General features: G+C 49.2%; 1 protein-coding gene across 8 annotated transcripts in view; it reads left to right on the forward strand.

Annotated features, from left to right (window-relative positions):
- Window positions 1-21,388, forward strand: part of Nav1 (neuron navigator 1) — a 251,746-nt gene that overhangs the window by 63,854 nt on the left and 166,504 nt on the right. For 7 of the 8 annotated variants that reach the window (XM_057769886.1, XM_057769888.1, XM_057769890.1 and 4 more), the window contains exons 1-2: window positions 13,309-15,495; window positions 20,288-20,391. In XM_057769886.1, the coding sequence (XP_057625869.1) occupies window positions 14,591-15,495; window positions 20,288-20,391 (1,009 nt within the window). In that variant the 5' untranslated portion in view covers window positions 13,309-14,590. Of the gene's footprint in view, window positions 1-13,308; window positions 15,496-20,287; window positions 20,392-21,388 lie in introns of those variants that run through there. The other variant, XM_057769893.1, reaches the window with a different exon arrangement.

The raw sequence follows: 21,388 nt of genomic DNA on the forward strand, positions 1-21,388 counted from the left end.
AGGCCTTGGCAGCCAATCCTGTACCTTTAGCATCTCGTTGCCAAGCAACAGACTTTCTACCTGCCCCATTGTGTTAGAATCTCCATGGCAACAAATATTGCCAAAAAGGAAGGGAGAGGAGAGTTATGTGGGTTGCAAGAGGACCTTGTATTTTAGGACATTTGTGCGGTTTTGCCAGCCGTAAAATGCTCACTCTTGGGGTTCCCAGAGGACATCGCAGTTTGCTTAAACCTAAACCTTCTAGATGGCTAGTCAAGAGACATAGTGTGAGTCAGGGGAGACAGACTTCAGCTTAGGGATGTTCATGTGTAGTGCAGGGTTGAGCGCCATGAGCACTTTTTGCATGGTCAGATGGAGCAGGGCCGTGTGACCACCTCTTTGTGAGACAGTTCTGACAACCTAGACAAGACAGGACCTCTCAATGCGGTTAGTGAGACAGGTAATGAAGAGTTTTTCCGCAGGGCACAGGGAGGCTGCATGTGAAATGGTCTTGCTCAGAATGCAGCATTGAGGAAAGGCTAAGAAGTAAAGGATGGGGAATAGCATAAGATTCTGGCCACATGGGCTCCCACCAGAGATCTGGGGCATGTGGCGTGTAGGAGCCCTGACAATTCATGATCTGTCCTTAGGCACCGGACAGCCTCCCTGCCCCCAGTCTCTGCTCCCCTTCCTTCAGAGATCTGGGGGGATTCTGCTGGGAAAAGGAGGAAGAGGAGGTGGGAAAGAGATGGGGGTAGCATGAACTCCCAGCGCTTATGCTGGAGTGCAGCAGGGACGTTAGCTCTAAGTCCACAGACTCGGAGGGATGTCCTGAAAGATGTCCTTCTGGTGTTCGGCTGGGAAGGGGAAGCTGAAGCTACCTTATGAAGAACATTAAGGGAAGGCAGGCAAGCCTGAGCTGGTCAGACCACCTGCCACCCCTCCCCGTGTGGAGGGTGACCAGCCAGGATTCTTTAGAACACAAATAACCTCGTATGATAAAACTTTCTCATGGGCAGAACAGGCTGCTCTCTCTGTAGAGCGTGTGGACAGCTGTCCATCCCAGGACCCAACACTCATGGGGACTGCAATGATACCTAACCACCCCATTTCACTGGTATTTTCTTTTCTTTCTTTCTTTCTTTCTTTCTTTCTTTCTTTCTTTCTTTCTTTCTTTCTTTCTTTCTTTCTTTCTTATTTTTCGAGACAGGGTTTCTCCATAGCTTTTTGGTTCCTGTCCTGGAACTAGCTCTCGTAGACCAGGCTGGCCTCGAACTCACAGAGTTCCACCTGCTTCTGCCTCCCGAGTGCTGAGATTAAAGGCGTGCGCCACCACCGCCTGGCTTTCACTGGCATTTTCCTCAGTGGTACCACATTGCACGGCTTTCCCAAGGCCACAGGTTATCACACCCCTGGCCCTGGGCATTCCAGGCAGAGGAACATCTCTGTCTCTTTCAGCTCCAAGCAGGCAATAAGAAAGACACAGTTTCATTATTTAATGCTCTTTGTGCTTAGAAAATTCTCAGCTTTAAAACAGAGCATTGCAGATTGTTTTTGTTTGTTTGATTGATTATTTCTGAGACAGGGTCTCCCTGATTGGCCCTGGCTGCCTTGGCACTCGCTCTGTAGATCAGGCTGACCTTGAACTCTTAGAGCGCTGTCTGCTTCTGCCTCTCAAGTGCTAGGTTAAAGGCATGAGCCATCATTCTCAGATAGTCCAGGTTCTCAGTCTAGTGGGAAGGAGAGCAGATGGGTCATCCCCCTCGCAGGGGTGGAGGAGCACCCCTACATCTTCTCCAGCTGTGCTCTCCTACCTCTTTGGCCTGTTCATGCTCTTGTATGCACGGCCAGGCTCCCAGTGGGTGACGCCCTCCTGCTGAACAAGGCAGTTTAGATGCTAGATGCTCGCCACTGAGAGTGAGTCAGACACTCCAGACACTGTTGAGGAAGAAGCTGGCTGATCTTTTCGGAACAGCAGTCTGCAATTTGTAACTGAAAGGCTTTTCAGGAGTCTCTCCTTCTGGACCCAGCCAGTCTCCTTCTAAGAACGAAGCCTGAGGAAAAGATCGGAAGCACAAGCAGAACCGCCTTTGATTCCCATGCTCAGGAGGCAGAAGCAGGCAGATCTCTAAGTCTGACTTCAGCCTGGTTTACAAAGTGAATTCCAGGACAGCCAGAGCTACACAGAGAAATCCTGTCTCGAAAATCTGACGGGAAGAAAGAAAAAAGAAAAAACCGCAATTGGGGAAAACTGGAAACACCATACGTGGGCAGCAGTGGTGGAGGGGTTTACGGGGTTCAGACAATACATTTCCATAATGATTCATGATCCGATAAATGTGCTTAGAATGACATTTGGAGGGGCTGGAGATATGGCTCAGTGGTTAAGAGCATTGCCTGCTCTTCCAAAGGCCCTGAGTTCAATTCCCAGCAACCACATGGTGGCTCACAACCATCTGCAATAAGGTCTGGTGCCCTCTTCTGGCCTTCGGCATGCACACAGATAGACTATTGTATACATAATAAATAATAAATAAATATTAAAAAAAAGTTTAAAAAAAAAGAATGACATTTGGAAACTTAAAGTAAAAGGCAAAGATGCTTAGTACACGGTAAAGAAATGTACACTTGTAACTATAGTACAGCCGCAATTTTATAGTATATGTGTATTTTGGGGGTTTGTTTTTTTCTAATATATGTTGTGATTTTTTTAAGAGTAGTAACTACCCTTTGGGTTTTTTTAAGAAAAGGTAAATTTTATTTTTATGTGTATGCATATGTGTCAGGTTGTGCTGGTGCCTGCAGAGACCAGAAGAGGGCCTTGGATTCCCTGGAGCAGACATTGCCAGGAGCTAATCTGGGTGCTTGGGCATAGTACTCTGAGCCTCTGGAAGAGCAGCAAGTACTCTTACTTTGAACCAGCCAGCCATCTCTCCAGCTCTAATAGTAATAATTTTAAAGTACTCTCTATGTGTTCTATGCTTTGCCCATTTCATCTTCACAGTTCAGTGGTATGTGTCATCCTTGTTATATAGAAGCAAGCAAAGCTTGAGAGGCTGAGCAACTTTCCCAAAGCCACACACCTCACAGAGTCAGATCCTCCACACACCTCACAGACAGAGTCAGGATCCTCCACGCACCCCACAGACACAGTCAGATCCTCCACACACCTCACAGACACAGTCAGATTCTCCAAACACCCTGAAAAACAGAACAAACAAACAAGCAAACAAATTCATGAAAAGCTAATACTGTCATTGGGTGGGGGGTGAGGGCAGGTGTGTGGTACTCATCTGCCTGACTTGTATCTGGTCCGAGCATGGGAATGCCAGTATATTCCAGCTGTGGAGACACTACACTCGCCTTGTCAGGTAGCCTGCTCAAACCTTCTATCAGCCCTTGCAAGTGGAGATGGTGCTGATCTGAGACCTTGTGCACACACTCCCAGGGTGCTGAGACCCAGAGTATTGCAGGCAAAACCCAGCCCAGTGTGGGGAAGGATAGGTGTGGATGGTGGGAATCCCCCCACCCCAGAAAAGCAGCTTGGAGCTTGAGCATTCCAGAATCCTAGAGAGCTCTCTCCTACCCTACCATCAAGGAACCTCCCTTCCCCTGGCCCAGCCCTGTGCCCTAAGCTTTGCTGACCGATACACCTCCATCTGCCCAGCTGGAAAACTCATCTGTGAGTGATGCTGGAAACCTTGTGTTGGGGGAGAAAAATCATAATAAGTTAAACGTGGGAAGATTGAGCCAGTCAGTCCTAAAGAGACCTGTCGTCTGGCTGGCTGCCAGGGTCTCTGCTCTCTCTGTCTTCATGGAACTCCCCACCCTCAAGGCTCCACGCACAGCTGCTCCCTCCACTCCCCCCCCCCCAGCAGCCCAGCAGTCCAGCCTGGGTCAATCCACCCTGTACCTAAGCTGTCCCTTAAGAAACCAGACCTCCAGCAACTGATTCTTGGAACCTAGACATGTGCGTCCGGTGGCTTCAAACTATAATCTTCATCACAGGAGCCAAACACAGTGGTGTTTGGCATTGGTCGTAAAGCAGGAACATTCTGAATTCCAGGAAAGTGCCTGGGAAGAGTGGGAGGAGAAGAGGGTGGGGAGCAGGCGGGGAGAGTGGCTTCTCTGTCTAACTATATAGTTGTAGAAAACTGTGGGCGGGTCCCATGCTTCCCAGGCCCATCCCAACTTCCCCAAGAGACACTTATAACAGACCTCCAGCCCCCTGTGATTTGTGGGACAGTTTTAAACCATTGATTTTCATTAGCATTAAATCATTCCTCTGGGCTAATTGAAAAGGAATCAAAGATACTGCTTTGAGTGGAGCCGCTGGATGGAGCAAATCAGCGAGCTATACCAGATATGCTGACAGCAGGAGTCTGCAACCAGGAAGTTCCGCGGCCCCTCCCTGAAGTCCAAACTCCAGTTCTGTGGCTGAGGCCAGGAACTGAGAGTAGCAAGCCCCCAGTATGAGGAACTAGAAAGTGCATTTTGTTTTTTAACTAGAGGGGTAGAGGTGAGATGCATAGAAGAACTTCTAGCCTAGGGGAATGGGGTGACTGGTTCTGAGATCTAGGAGGAAGGTAGTGGCTGCTGATTCTGTGTGGTGTTTGAGATCTCAGAGTGCCCTGTCTTTGGCAGCCTGGGTGTAGATGGAACAGCTCATGGTCAGGGAACAGTTAGGGAATGCTGTTTGGGAAAGTAGGTGACAGGCATTCCAAGTCTGGGTTTTGCTGCATTCAGAAGCCTCTGTCGGGGATCAGTAGGACTGGACTAGAGGCAGGGCTGGACCCCTGCCTGGCGATTTACTCGAGTTATGTTGGGAGTACCTGAGAGTCCCTCAGGACCCCATCTTTCCTCTGTAAGAATGTCACCATCTGGTCAGAAAGGAGGCCATGTCAATCTGCAGGATCAGGGAATTCCTAAGAGCTGGCAGAAGCCTGGGGCTCAGACGGGACATGGGAAGGAAATGATGGATCCCACTGCCTTTGAACAATCCTAATCCCTGTTCTGAGCCAGGAGCCAGCCAGGCGGGCGCTGGGGTACTGAGCCCACACTGCTCCCATGCCAAATTGTAGCCATTTCCTCTGCTTTCTGCCAATCTTCTGCCCACTCAATGATACCCAGTAGCTGTCCACCCTTGTCTGCTCTCCAGAGTGCCTAAGGTGATTCCCCTTTCTGCCAAGGACCTGGCAGCTGAATTGCGGGGGTGATGCCCCCAACAGCTCTGTTCTCGGGCTGGCAGAAGATAGAGACTGGACTACATAAACACTAACAAATGTCTCTTGAGGCTCTTCACAATTCCAGATCTGAGAGAGACTGAGGTCTATCATGGGCAGGAGTCTGAGTGGTCACACCAGGCTCTTCTGTCATTTCACACTGTGACTCGGGACGAGCTTCTTCCTTGCAGGCAGGGGATGCCTATCTTTGCCTGTGTATCTTGTCCTGGGTAGCACACATGTACTGTACCAGGTCCATTACTCCATTCTCCAGGGAAAGCCTGCTGCATGCTGCAAGATGTGGAAGGAAAGGGGGCAGTGTAGTGGTGAGGGAGCTGGGAGATGTGGCAAAGCACTTGCCACATAAACGTAATGACTTGAGATCAGTTCCCAGGGTATTTGTGTAAAAAGCTAGGGACTCATTGGCATGTATAAATGCATCGCTGAAAAGGTAGAGACAGGAGGATTCTTAGAACTTTCTGACTAGACAGTCTATCTGAATAAGCACTGGGTCAAACAAACAAAAACAAGGTTAAATTGCATTTGTAAACAAGTTTTTTAAAGATTTAAATGATATATATGTTAAAGAACGTGTGAGGTTGAACACATATGTTTGTGTGTATCTGTATGTGTGTGTGTATGAGAGTATGTGACTGTGTATGTGTATTTATGTGTGTGGGTGTGGTTTGCCTGTGTGTGTCTGGCCAGAGTATAAGTGTGTATATCTGGGGGATGAGGTGCATATCTCTGTGTTTAGGTACAGGCATGTGTCTCATCTATGGAACATATAAACCTCAGAAATATGCTGATCACGAGACATGAGATCAAGGTATTAACAGATTCACTGTCTGGTCACTGGGTCTTCTGGATCTTCGTATGACAGAAGGACAGCATCCTTAAGCCACTTTGAAGAGGGTACTGATCCAATCTGTAAGGACTCTGCCTTGACGTAGTCACCTCCCGAGGGCCTGGCCTTTGAATGCTATCCTTGGAGATTCATCTCAGCATGCGGATTTTGGGAAAACAAAATCATCCAGACCATGGAAGTATGTGTCTGTGTGCAAAGTGTCCAAAGGCTGGAACAGCCAAGTCACCTTTTCACTGTGGCATCAAAGGACATGTCTGTCCGTTCTCTGTTAAGGTTCAGCCCCTGGGGAGCCAGACTGGAGTTCTAGCCAGAGGAAAAGCCTCAGTTGGAGCTTAGTTATGGGAAGTAACGATCAGGATTACAAAGGCAAAAGAGACCCCATGGCAAATGAAGTAAGATGCTGTGAAAAGACACACATGGCCTAAGACTTCCCTCTGTGGCTTCTGGCTCCTCGCAGGTCATCCAAGTCAGCCTCCTGGCCCAGATGTTGCCCCTAGGCTCTCTTCCTATAGTGAAAGCCTCACCTTCAGGAGTATTCCCACAACTTTGCACCCTCTTTTAACACATGCCACTTTTAATGCATTTTATTTTCTATGTATGAGTGTTTTGCTGTATGTATGTTTGTGTACCACGTGCATAGCTGATGCCCTCAGAGGTCAGATAAGTGTTTCAGATCCCCTGGAACCAGAGATAGAGACATTTGTGAACCACCATGTGGGCGCTCAGAATTGTGGGTGCTGGGAATAGAACCTGGGTCCTTTGAAAGAGCAACTGGTGCTTTGGACCACTGAGCCATCTCTCCAGCCCACTGTGGAGATTATTAACTTTACTATTTTATTTTATTTTATTTTTTTATTTTTTTTGGTTTTTCGAGACAGGGTTTCTCTGTGGCTTTGGAGCCTGTCCTGGAACTAGCTCTGTAGACCAGGCTGGTCTCGAACTCACAGAGATCCGCCTGCCTCTGCCTCCCGAGTGCTGGGATTAAAGGCGTGCGCCACCATCGCCCGGCAACTTTACTATTTTAAAATTATGTGTATATATGTATATCCATATATGGGTATGTGGACTCAAGTGCACACCCACTGAGTCCATAAGATGGCATCAGATGCCCTGGAGCTGAAGTTCCAGGCAATTGTGAACTGCCTGGTGTAGATGTTGGGTCCTCTGAAAGAACAGAGTGTTTTGTTTTCTTTTTAATTATTGTTAGTTGTGTCTAGGTGTCTGAGGAGGTTGGAGGGATGCCACATCCCCTGGAATTAGAGTTGCAGTTTGTTGTGAGCTGCCTGGCGTGGGTGATGGGAATCAAATTCTGGCTCTCTTTAAGAACACGTACATGCTCTTAACCGCTGACCCATCTCTCCTCCCGAGCAGTATGCTCTTCACTGCTGAGCCTTCTCAACAGCCCCATGCCATGGCTTTAAACATATGAAAGCTTGCTGTCTGGCTTTGTGCATCCATTCCACTCCAGTCCTGCATAGATTAGGCGACCCAGTGATACTCCGGTGAAAATGAAGTTTAGATTAGAAATGAAGCATTCTGAGCAGTGCTTGCTCGGCTTTGACTGACGTGGCTGCCATGGATGCTAATGGTAGAAAGGGTGGTCAACACTGGGCCCAGGACATAGCTCAATAACAAGCAGCACTCCTAGTGGAAGAGTGGCCACTGCTGTAGCCTTCCTCTCCTAACTCCCCCATCAGTACACCTAGTGCTATAAGGCGAGCGCTCATCATTAGCACCCAAGAAGTGCGCTGCTCTGGACTGCCTCTAGCCCTCAGGCAGGATGCATCAGTGCCCATATCTGTATGACAGTATGAGGGAATGAGGAAGATGAGGATGTGGCCAATTCAGGTGAAACTGGCTCCAGATCTGCATCGAGCTGCCACTCTGTGCTCCGTAGACTGCTCCAGGCCAACAATGGCTGTGTAATTTTCCTCCATCTCTTTTCTATATTTTTCTTTTCTCTCCCCTTTTCCTTCCTTTATTCTCCTCCATTCTTTCTTCTTATTCCAACATAACATATCCATCCTCGTCATACTGTGATTAAGATGGCCGACTTTATGGAGTGGGCATCTTAACTGCTTCCCCAAAGATCTGTGGCGGCCTCTTTAACTGGCAGCTGCGGGAGGAGCTGTCCTATCAGCACCACGACCAGACCCCGCCCACCCTGCCCTGACTGCGGGCTGCTGCTCTAGGGCAGATCTGGCAGAGGAAAGCTGTCCCACAACTAGGGATCTGGAGAGTTCTCCAGCCTCATAATGGACCACCTTCCTCCCCAAACACCCTGCCTAGGCTCTGCAGAATGGAGGGAGCTAGCGCTTGGGCTCTCACCACCTTCTAAGCTTGAGTAAAATATTTATAGACCCAAAATACTTCTTGGCTCTGGGATTTGCAGAGCATTAAGCCAGTTAGCTGGCATTTGTCCTGATGGGGCCTGGGGCCAGAGTGAAGAGATGGGATGGGGGCTGGAAGGGAGCCTTGTTCCAGCTATATGGTGAGAAGCTGCAGAGGGCTAGCGGCAAACAGAGGCTTGGAATCTGGGCTCTGTAGGTGTCTCCTAGGTTCTGCCATCTGTAGCCATGTGATCCTGAGCAACAGCCTTAACCTACCTGGGTTTTGTAGTCTGTGCCTCTGAAGCAGGGATGATGGTGACACCAACGGGTAGGACAATTGCAAGTTACTGCAGTAGAATGGTTAGACTGGTGTCAGGCATGCAGCTCGGAAAGACAACTAAAAGGAGTTTAGTTTAAAAATAAAATATAAGGGGCTAGAAAGATGCCGGTGAACTAAAAGCATTCCTGATCTCGTAAAGGACTCATGCCAGGCAGCTCACAGCTGCTTGTAACCCCAGCTCCAGTGGATCCTCTGTCCTCTGTAGTCATCTGCTCTTACATGCTCACACACTCACCCACGCAAGAGTTTTAAAATTAAATCTTTAAATATGTGTTTGTGGTACCAGGGTGAGTGTGTGAGAGCAGGTAGTTGGAGTATAGACACTAAGGGAATAGGGTGGGTTGATCAAGTGCAAATTTTTGATGAGTGTGCTGTACACCATGCTGGGATCCTGGGGCTGCTCCACCCGAGGCCACCAGCCTCTTAACTTAACTGCAAAACAACAGGCTGTCCCAGTTGTCATCTGAATTTGGTTCCTTTCCTGGAGGAGGGACAGATGTTCTAACATAGTTTCTACTACTGCTGTGTGCCTGTTACTATACTGAGTGTCTTATTTTATTCCTTCATTTAATCTTTCTGAAAGCCCATGACCAAATTTTGCAGGTGAGAGAAATTTCCAGGCTTAGAAAACTTTCCTGAAGCCACATAGTGAGAAGTGATGAACCTTCCAGACTGGCCTTCCACTTACCACCACATGTTTTTCCAACTGGTCAGCCTCTTTCTCCTTCCTCTGGTAGACGGTTAAGTGGAATCATATCCAGTATGGGTGTAATGAATCTTCCTCTGTCCTACCAGCCAACTCCCAAATAACATGGAGACTTATTATTAATTATGAAAGCTCGGCTGTCCACTAGCTCTTATAACTCCAATCAACCTGCTTTTATTAATCTACACTTTACCATGTGGCTTTTTACCTTTTCTATGTGTCTGACTCCCTCTATATCTGTATCATTGGCATCTCCTCCACACTTAGATTATCTACTCCTACTTCCTCTCTCTGCCCAGAAGTCCCACCCATACTTCCTGCCTAGCTATTGGCCATTCAGCTCTTTATTAAACCAATCACAGCAGTAGACCTTCACACAGTGTGCAAATATCCCACAACAGGTGGGCAGTGTTTGTCCTGCTGCAGATTTATAACAGGAGAACCAGGCAGCTCAACCTCCATCCCTGAGATCTCTAGCATAAACCAGACACGGAGGCTGATTCTGTGATGCCAGTGTGTGGGAAGGGAAGCAGGAGAGTCAGAAGTTCAAGGTCGTCCTTGGCTACAAGAACTCTCCAAGCCAGCCTTGGGTACATGAAGCCCTGTTTCTAATAGATAACACAGACAAATGCTACTAATGATAATAAAATGAGAGAGATCAGACTGAGGTCCTAACAACTGTTTGTTGAGGGCCAGATGAAGCATGGTTCTAAGCCTCTTGTGTTTAACTAACTTACTTATTGAAGCTGTCCTAATAGGCAGGAACTGATCTTGGTCTCATTTTGTAGAATGGAAAACACAAGTTCTAGAACTTACCAGGGGTCACACTATAAGCAAAGTCAGGCTTTGGGTCTGGAAGTTTACTCTTCATCATTGTAGCGCTCGATCTCTTTGAAGAGCAGGGTCTGAATGATGGAGCGAATGGATAGACCCGTGGGTATGAGGAACCCTATACCACATCACCATTTCCAAGACTGAACCACCAGCCCTATTGTTGCCTCTTCCTTGAAGTCTCACTAGCTATCATAACCTTAACAGACTATGATGTCTCAATGGTGCTTTATTTTATCTCTTTAGTACCTACCAGACAGGCTGCTCCTCGGATGCACTGTGAAGGTGTCATGAAGGCTGATGGTGGTAACAGCCAAGCTCTTTGGCTTGAATGGAGTCAAACATCTCCCCAGGATCCCATTATTATGCCTGTTTAGGACTCAAAACAATGAGGAGTGAGGGCAGAACAGGAGCAGAATAGGCCCCAGAGCAAGTACAGAGTTCCGAAATTATTTGTCTCACTAAGAGTGCAGTAGGTGCCACAGCCAGCAGGCATCAGACTGTGGCCCAGGACAAAATACCGGGCAGAGGTCTACTTATGACCTCAGGAGGCACCATTGTCCATGTCTCAGCTCAGAGGCCCACACCCATGTGTCTTTCCCACCCCCTACCCTTTGTCCTAAGCTGTATTAGTCAGCATTCTCTACAGAACTAATAAAAAAGAACATAATGACTATATACATATATTCATTAATTAATATATTCATATCATTCATTCAATAAATCCCACATATATTTGTATACACACACATATGTAAGGGATTTATTAAAGTGGCTTACAGGTTGTGATCCAGATAGTCCAACAGTGGCTGTCTCCTGACAGAAATCCTGTAGTTTTTCGGTTCATGAGACTGGATGTCTCCATAGACCCAATCTGATGCTGGAGTCCTAGAGGATTCCTAGAGAGCTGCTGGGCTTAAGTCTACAGTGGAATCTCAAAGAAGTTCTAATAGCAGCCAAGCAAGGCCTCAACAACAGGACAGCTGAAATTGCCAGCAAAAGTAAAGGCAAGCAGGCAAAAAGCAAAAGCTTCCTTCTTCCATGTCCTTTTATGTGTCCAGATTTAGGGTGGGTCTTCCCATCTTAAATGATCCAATCAATAAAATCCCTGACAGTGATGCCTAACTGCTTGGGTTAAAGTTGATTCCAGATGTAGTCAAGCTGACACCCAAGATTAGCCATCACACAAGCTTCTACCCTAACCACGTGTATCTCCAGTCACCTGCTAGTCATAATAGAGCTGTAGCCAGGCTGAGTTAATCCATCACCTCTCCCCCTCTCCAAGCCTCTGCTCCATTCTCATCCCAACCACCCAAGGCAAACAGAATGAGGGGGACAAAGAGTATAAGATATAAGAGATGTTGGGGAAAGAAGAGCTCACCACCCAGTGCTGCCTATGACCGATTTTCTCCTGCCCTGGTCTCCAACCTATGCACTTGATCTCCTTCCCAGCTCCATCTCTGAGAGGCTCAGAACCATCATGACAGCAAGGGAGAGGCCATCATGGCACAAGTGGTGTTGGGGCTGAGGCTGGGTACATGGTGAGCGTAGCCTGCCGATCCGCAGGGCTCACCCCCTCTCCGGTACACCTTGGCACAACTCACTTAACCGCAACATCACCTTCCTATCCCTTGAAAGGGCAATGGTGAGACTTGCCTTCTCAGGTTGTTGTGAGGATTCGAAATAATGTCTCACTGAGAGACTGCTCCTAGGCACACAGGGAGCGGCTTGGTAAGGGCAGATGTGCGAGTTCACCTTACAGTGCCCGGAGATGCTCGCTTAGAGGCAAGCTAGGGATGCCCCTCGGTGACCCCTCTGCCACAGGCTAGAATAATGTGCTGCCTGGTGCGTGATCCTCCATCACTCTAAGGCTGCTGTGGCCCTCCCAGGCTCCACCTGGGATAATGGTTGTCACCTCCTAAGCAGCATCCTGCTTCCAGTCTCCTAGAGGGTGACCTTCTGAGGAGGAGGGGCAAGCAGCTGCAATGGAGAGGCAGGGCGGGGCCCCAGCGACCTACCACAGCACGGTTTTAAAAGTCCTCTCCCATCATGCTTTTTAAAAAAATGATGATCTAGGGAAAGCAGCAATGAGTGGGTATACTCCATTAGCAAGGGAGCTAGAAGCAGCCTTGGCCTTCAGACTGCGAGAACTGGAAAGCCAGCCAGCCCTAGCCAGAGGGCGTGGGGACATCTGAGGCCAGGAAGTCCAGACTAGGTCCTGCAGGGCTAGGAGCTGGCGGTTCCTGGCAGAGCAGGTAGGTGGGCTGCTATGGGTTTTTGGGTCAGGGCACAGCACCTTGGAGACACTCGATCAATCAGGCTGAACCAAGAGGCAATTTGTAAATTCTCTAAAAGATGAAGTTTCCAGAAGGGGTGGTTTGAGGGGCCTAACTGGGTTTGGTCCCCACGTTGGATTGGGATTAAGAATGGGAGCAGAAATAAGCCTTTGCAGCAGCTTACCACGGGGGCTAGAGCGTAGAAATGCCGAAGTCTTGAGCATGGGTACGATAGGTCAGTAGTCTAAAGCCTTTGTCGCAAGTGGGCCTGCTGGTCAGTTCAAATGCTCAGAGTCCAGCGCAGCTCAGTGTTCTAGGCCAAGGTCAGCCCCGTGAGCCCACATAAACCTCCAGGCTAGGGCTCGGCACCAAAGCTGACAGACAGAGCTAACCACTATAGGGGATGGCTGGGCGGAAGGCCAGTGACAGGCTGTGTCCTCCCTCCACCCCACTGAGGCCATAGGCTGTCTAGCAGGGTGCTCTCTTCTTGTTGAAGACTCATGATCTGCGCCTCAGTCTTATCGCGTCTTCGTTTTTCAGGCACGGAGAGGTTACATACTTTTCCAGGTCCTTGCAGGCGCAGGCAGTACTTGCTTGCGTTTCTCTCAGATATCTTTGTGGGAGAACCCTCGGTCCTTTCATGCTGGGACTGAAGACAGAGTAGGATGCTGTGCACCCCGAGCAGACCAGGGGTGACTCACTCCCTCAATCTGACCAGGCAGAAGGGCTAGGAGTGCACAGCAGGGCAAGCAGGAGTCAGCCGAGCCTTGGGTGTGGTCCTCCATGCAGTGACCCTGGAGGGGAGAAGAGAGCTCATTGTGGTCTCTGAATGCACATGGCTTGGCTAGCTACCTCTAATGGAGCAAGTGGAGGGTACCTTAGGTCATCCAGTAATGTCATCAGGACCACTAAAGTATAAACTGGAGGGAGGGGAGAGGATATGGCTTCTCTTTCTTGTCATCTGTTGGGAGAATGCCTGTATGTTCTCACAGCCTCCAAGTTGCTTCTACAGACCCACCCTGACTGGAGCATCTATCTTGGCTTCTCACAGGCTAGTCCACAGCTCAAAGGTCAGGGAGAGATCGCCAATGGCATAAACATCCCCAACTCTGATGCTGGCTTCTTTTTTTGTTTTGTTTTTATTTATTTATTTTTGTTTTGTTTTGTTTTTCAAGACAGGGTTTCTCTGTGTAATAGCATTGGCTGCCCTGGAACTCTCTCTGTAGACCAGGCTGGCCTTGAACTCACAGAGATCCACCTGCCTCTGCCTCCCGAGTGCTGCTGGGATTAAAGGTGTGCACCACCACCTCCGGGCTCCTTTATTATTTCTGCCTTTGATGTGGTGCTAAGAAAGTTTTATTTTTCCCGTAACAAAATCATGGACATGTTCGTGTCTGTATTCTGTAAATTCTTATATTTTGATTTTTAAAGACTTGACTCTTAAATTGATCCTAATTTAATTATATGTGCCTTTGTAACACTACAGATTCTCTTTGATTAATTCTCTTCACTCATTAACATGGCAGAACTGGGGACCTGGGGTGGGAAAGGAAGGCTGAGATCTGGAAGGGAGATGGGATAATGAACGGATCGAGGTGGAAGAGAAGGGAAAACGTGCTGGTGACTGAAGGTATTTGACCTTCAGGTGAGACCCTCAGTTTCTGAGGTTAGATGAGGGGGGAGGAAGTGGCAAAAAACAGTCTTGAGGATGCAGGTGGGGAATGAGCAGAAAGGACCCATGGCCAGGGCTCAAATCCCCTGTTGTTGTAGGATTAGGAAAAGGACCAGAGGAGGTCATCAGCTAGGAGGGTAAGAGAGTGGGAGGAGCCTGGGCCTCACGGAGACAAGTTTCTGGATTGGAAGAACTGTGGTCTGCATGCCATTGGGTCCAATGGCATGTAGGAGGATATTGCATTTCCCTCAGGAGGTATCTAAAGGACTTGGGGTACTCTGAAAGTCCTGATCCCCTAGCGTCTGTGAGGTGAGTCTGTCTCCATGACTGGAGAGGAGCAGAGTCAAGGAAAGTCAAACAAAACTCATGCGCAGAGCGTGTTCTCAAAGGCTTTTCGTGCATAGGCTTACCTGTTCGTCCAGATTCAGGCAGGAAGCCCACAGCTGTCTGTTAATGCCAGCACCATCCTTATGCACCAGGGACAGGGATGTGAGACTTTACCTGACATTCTCCTCTTCTCCGTCTCTGCAGGATCCTAGTGCAGCCCCAGCTCTGTTGCTGACGACGCAGGGGATGGCCAACGTGAATTCTGCCAGCCGCCCACACTACGCCTCTTCCATCCCTGTGCCTCGGGCTTCCTCACAGACCAGGATTCACACCCCAGGCGCTTCTCCCCAGCTGCGGCCTCGGCAGGCTGACTTGGCCCTGAGCCCCCAGCGTGCTACCTCCCCAAGACGGGGCAAGACTGCAGTTTCTTCCAGAAACTCTTCACCCAAGGCCTACAGAGGAAGAGGCACCCCCAGGGCGGCAGGGCCAGCCAAGGAGTTAGCTGAGAATGTGGAAAGCCTCCCCAGCTCCCCTTGGAGCAGCCCCAGGATAACCCCCAAAACAGCCTTCTCCAGTCAGGCGGGATCCAGAAGAACTGGGGAGACACAAAGCACCCAGAGGAAGAAGACCCAGGAAGGGATCTCCGCTCGCCAGACCAGGGGAAGGAGCCCACCCCAGACAAGCTGTTATGGAGAAACTCAAATTCCAGGGCCTTATGAAGGTCGAATGCTCCCTACCTGCCAGGGAAAAGAAGAAAGAGACAAAACCTACAAACGCCCTAGGTCTCTGGAGCCTGATGAAGGGGCAGCTTCAGGGACCTCCTCTCAGGTCTGCAGCCCTGTGCACAGCATGAGGCCCTCTCCGACTCCTGGCGTCATTAGCTTTTCCTCCGCCCATCAGCAGACCCAGCCAATCACAGCCACGGTGGCCCCCTTTCAGTACAGGTGAGCTGGGGTGTGGAGAGAGAAAGAGGAACAATGGCCCTGAGGACATGAGGCAAACTCACTGAGAACAGAGGCTTTGGTGACAAATGGCTGGTGGAGACTACAGGGCCAAAAGCTAGGAAAAGGGATGGCTAGAAACTTGGGTTTGCGAGACAGACCTATAATCTTAAATCCTCTGCTTTTTCTCAACTCTGGACCTTGACAACAAACAGAGACTCATGAGGGTGTCCCTAACATGGCCATTTCACATACTTGGAAATGACGGAGCTGTATTAGGGTATTAAAGATGTCTAAGCACCCGATACACAGGCAGGAGGGTCAGCGGGTGCTCTTGGCTTGCCAAGTTTGTGTAGGCCCTCTGCCACCACTGTGTGTTAGACAAACTGTTGTCTTGAGCGCCGACTCTTCCGTAGCTTGAGTACTCAACTGCTTCTCTGTGCTGTTCTGATAACGTTTCTGTGTCTGTCTGTCCATCTCTCTTTCTCTCGCTGCTTGCACCGCTTGTCGCACGGCCTTGTGCCTGTTTATGTGCATGGTGTATTGGCAGTCAGTAATACTTTTTAAATCACTACGTAGGTGTTGTTGTCATTGGCAGTGACCATGTGCTCACAGCAGTGTGGCCAACACGCCAGCCTCTCGAGCTTTCAGACATGGCAAGTTGAGTACGTGGAATAACATTTAGCCAACTACGCCTTTTAAGTAAAAATAACTCTTTACTAACATGACCACATTGAGTAAACTAAATTTTAATTACTAATCATTATGTAGGTTAGAAATGCCCGAATGCAGCCAGGTGGTGGTGGCGCATGCCTTTAATCCCAGTACTCGGGAGAAAGAAGCAAGCGGATCTCTGTGAGTTCGAGGCTAACCTGGTCTACAAGAGCTAGTTCCAGGAGAGGCTCCAAAGCTACAGAGAAACCCTGTCTCAAAATAAAGAAAGAAAGAAAAAGAAAAGCCCGAATGCAAACTAAACCCTTTCCTGACCGTACTCACTTCCTGAGTTTCCCCCACTCCCGTGCGAATATAGGAAGTAGCTACTAGTTTGCATTTTGGGGTATATAAAAGCTCGTGCATCAGCCCCTGGGTACTGGGGACCTCTGAGACAGATATCAGAGCAGCTGAAGGCCAGGGTCCTACGAGTATCATCCTTCACTAGAGATCAACTCACATGCATATAGATCTCTAAACAGTTGTGTGCAACTTTATATCACAGGAATAAGTGTTGGGATCCGGACAAGGAAGTTAATATCCACTGTATTTTGCTTGTGGTCAGGCCTCACTTGCAGTGCTACATTCAGTTATGAGCACCAGGTTTTAAAAGGACATCGGCGCACCAAAACACATTTAGAAAAGGGCCGGCAGATTGGCGAGGAGTCCCACAAAGGTGTTTAAAGAATAATTAGAAGCCGGGCGGTGGTGGCACACGCCTTTAATCCCAGCACTCGGGAGGCAGAGGCAGGCGGATCTCTGTGAGTTCGAGGCCAGCCTGGTCTACAAGAGCTAGTTCCAGGAGAGGCACCAAAAACTTCAGAGAAACCCTGTCTCGAAAAATCCAAAAAAAAAAAAAAAAGAATAATTAGAGGAAGCAAAGAAGTTAGCTTGCTTTGGACGAGAAGGTGCAGGATGGTCTGTGAGCTGTTCTCACATATGGGAAAGGCTGTCATGCTGTAAGATGAATTAGTTTGCTTGGGGCAGCTCCAAAGAGCTGACTCAGTGGCATGGTGGCTAGGAATTAGCTCAAGACAGATTTGAGGCTGGACAGGAAAATCTTTCCGACAGCGAGAAAGGCCGACAATAAGGCAGGGAGTTATATTACTGCAAGATCCCAGCAGATTCCACAGCCCACGAGTCCTTAGCCAGGTGAGCCCTTTGACCCAACTGTTCCTACCGACTCAATGCACAGAGGGGCGGTCACATCTGTCCCTTTTCTTTCCCCGCTGAGAGTCTGAAGCTAAAGCTGAACCAAGAAGCATAGACATAGAAGTTCCTTGTTTGTTTCCCATTTGCTGGGGTTCCAACACACAGCTACCTGCATGCTGGGCAAGGACTCTACTCCTGAGCCAGACTCGAGCCCCAGCCTTCTTTGGAATGGCCTTTTCCCTAACAGCTAAATGCCTCCCAGGTGACTGCGACTTCCTTTTCCTACCTGATTCCCTTCATTTTGAATTCATTCTTTGGGAAAAAGTGTCAAGGTATTAAGTAGTCTCGGGTTTTATATTATCCACCCTACAAGTCCCCTGGTATATTTACAATCTGGCGTTTTTCAAAGAGGTCAGAGTATTTCCCTCTGAACATTTTATCGCAACTTAAACAGAGCGGTGTTTGGACTCAGCATACATTGACTGCACGCTTGCATTTTAAACATTAATGGGATTGTTGCACCTCGGGGAAGCGGTGTCCTCACCGCCCACCCTTAGACCTTGCACTTCCCAGGCCATCAGTGGTGGTTGGAGGATGGGTCACAGCAGGAATAAGATTTGGATGGAGGATACCCCGGCATGCTGTAGGCAGATGGGCTGGATCTCTGCACACCCTGCACGGCCGAGAGCTGCTGCCATGGACAAGCTCTGCCAAGAGCTTGGCTAGGCCACTCATCTAAGCTCTACAGCCAAGGAGGTGCCATCTGTTCCCTAGAATCCATAGACATCCTGTTTTCGTGGAAATCTACCCTCCACCCACAACACCTTGGGCGTTGTAAAACCTCAGGTGTATTCAGAAGCAGAGGTTAATGGGTTTCCTCCTCCTGTCTCCAGCCTGATCTGGGGAACAAATCCATTACCCGTCTTTCACTTTGCCCCAACCTCCCAGCCATATCTTTTCAAAATCCTGGATGTGGTCAACCCAGTGACACTCAACTGCCTGCCACCTCCCACATCCTCCTGATGCCCTTCCTTCTTGAACCCCAGAAGGTAGAATGTCCCTCTGGCCAATCCAGTTTCTGGTCTCACACGTCCAATTCCATCACAATTTTCTCCTTACTCTTGGTATGTTTCTGTAAAAGGGCCAGTGTGCCTGCATCGTCATCGTACCTCTCCCCCGCTACCAAGCGCTGTCGTCCGCTGATCATGCATGCCTTCCATCCACGGGCCAGTCTTGCAGCAGACTTTAGTTAAGGAGGGATGGCTGGCTAAAGGTGTCAGGAGAGTGGAGTCGCTGAGGTCACCACTGTGGTTTTCCTCTTCTCTCTGGTTCAGCCTCTCTCTGACTTCTGGCCTAAGTTGCCCTGTCCTTTGGGGCTGAAAAGCGAGACAAACTCCGGCATATATAGGGAATAGAGGCAGGTACAGACTCATGTGCAGAGCCAACTAATAGCAGAGAGGCAGAGGCCACCTTCCTTTATGCTCCTGGGTTTGGGAATCCTGGTACAGACAGATGGCTCGTTCTTACCTGTCGTTGTGACACAGTGCCGCAGTAGACAGCACCTGGCTCCTCCAAGTCAGACACTGCTTATATATAATACTATCAGTGAAAGCTTTCACATAGTATATAGAATTCCCTCACACCAGTAAGCTGTCCTGTTATTTTCACGACAATATGTTGCCTGTCCATTCTGATTTTTTTTTTTCCAGGAAAACAACTGTTTCGTTTCCCCCGTCCCCTTGACTGTTGTACACTTGAATAAGATGAGTGTCCCCATTATATCAACACCTCCCAGGGGCCAGCAGAACGAGATCTCCTGCTTTCTTAGTTTACTCCCACCCTCCCTTGTACCCAGCATCCATCTGAGGGTGGCAGGCATACAACAAACACCTCATCGCTGCCCAGATGGCTCAGAGAGAGGCAGCAATACCCACAAACCCCTGCTGCAGACCCAGTAAGCAACTTCAGCCTGGCCCTTCAGAGGTCATCACTCCTGGTCCTGATGAAAACCAGGCCCAGAGAGGGGAAGACGCTTGGTTGGGTTACACAGTGAGCTCATGGCAGAGATGGATTCAGAGTCCCAGACGTAGAGGTATTGGAAAAAGTGAAAACCTAAGAGACAAATTGCAGCAGCGCTAGAGACTCCCAGGGTCCCCTGGCCCAGCCTGTCAATTTTCCCCTCTTGTCTGCACAGCCCTCCCTTCCCCCTCCTGCCAAGCTGCCAAAGGGTCCATTTAGCTGGTGACATTGGGCGGGGATATGGGGATAGGCGGGACTGCTCTGAGCCCAGGGTAATTGCATGTAAGGAGAGCTCCCACAGCCTTTGTTCCTAGAGCAATTGTACGGTTGGGGCTGAGTTCTGAGGTCTGTACACTTGGTAGCCAATGTCCAGAGACCTCACCCTTCCTTCCTGTTGGGACCATGGATCTAGCATGGGCTTGTCCTCCTGGGAGTCATTGTGACTCAGGCTGAGGTACCCCTCCTTTCCTGACCTAGTGTGCTTGAGGTGAGCAGTTCCACAGAGGCCAAATGCCCTCTGAGTACCAGGAGTCAGTGGCTTCAACGTCAGAGACAGCCCTTCCCTGCGGGTATGCTTTTTGCTGTGCAAACATGAGCATCCTAAGGACAAGAATCACAGCAGGGCAGAGGAACCCAGGCCTGAGATGCAGGGGTATCTTTCTGCTCTGGGAATGATGTATGCTGCTGGGCAACAAAGGGCAACAGATGTTGAACATTTCAGTGCCCTCGGGGACTCCTTCCTGGCCCAGCTCTGCTGCTTGCTGGAGTGTCCGCATGTACACATGTCCCCAGGAAGGGGTGGCCCAGAGAGCTGAGAGCATGGTAGATAAGAGTACCCAAGCTCAAAAAGGGTTTGCCTAGCCCACAGAAGGGCTTTGAAGACATGAGTTACCTTTCTTTCTCGGCCCCACAGGTTGCAAACGGACCAGGAGCCTGGCCCCGTTCCTCAGGAAAGCTGGACCCTTGATGGATATAGCAGCCCCACTAGCAGGACTGAGGACAGCTTGTCCTGCATGGGTAAGTACCCTGCCTGGGGAAGACTTCCTACACAGGAGCCCATCGCTGTCTGGACTCTCCTTCTCTCCAAGGGATGAAGTGGCCTGGGACTAGGGACCCGCTTCTTTTCTATTGCTTTGTGACAGGACCTCACTAAGGACTCCGAGCTTGTCTCAAACCTGTCATTCTCCAGTGCTAAGTGATGCCACCACATCCATCTTGGATCTATCTCTTTAAAAAAAATGTTTATTTTAGTCTATTTTTTGAAGCAGAGTTCTACTATGTAACTCTAGCTGGACTGCAACTTGCTATGAAGATCAGGTTAGCACCAAGCCAGCCCTATATTTTTCAAAAATTAGGGGTGTGTGTGTGTGTATATATATATACAGGTGTCAGGGCACATGTGGAGGTCAGAGGACAACTTGTAAGAATTGGTCCTCTCCTTCCATCATATGAGTTCCAGGACTGATCTCAGACCATCAGCCTTGATAACAAATGCCTTTACCTGCAGAGCCATCTCCCCGGCCCTCAGGTCTGTCTCATGACAATGAGATACTAACTAACCTGTGAACTGTCCTGATAATTTCTTCCATGCTTGACTCAACTCAGGGTAAAGCTGTCAAGTCCAAAAGCACCTCAGGGTCAGGCTAGGAAGGTGGCCATGAGGGGTCACTGTCACGTGTGTCCAGTGCTCAGATTGTGAGAATCTCTGTGTGTGTCACAGGGAGATCACAATAGAAAGGTGACGAGCTGGGAGAGTGACAGCCAGGTTGTGGTGAAGCCCAAGTTCAATGTGAAGGTGCTGGGAGCCCGGGTGGCAGTCCATAGCTACCTGCCCAGCTGCCTGACCCCTGCTTCACGCCCAGGAACACTCTTAATAATAAGCCACTCCCACACCTGTCTCCTTCCCCATGTCACCCTGTAGCCAGTGTCACCCAGAGCACACATGCTGCTAACAAACCCAAAGACCCCAGACTGACCGAGTAGACCCTAGAATTCAAATTCAGTAATATGCCTC

This window comes from Chionomys nivalis, chromosome 5 (assembly GCF_950005125.1).
Source record: "Chionomys nivalis chromosome 5, mChiNiv1.1, whole genome shotgun sequence".
Taxonomy (NCBI): Eukaryota; Metazoa; Chordata; class Mammalia; order Rodentia; family Cricetidae; genus Chionomys; species Chionomys nivalis.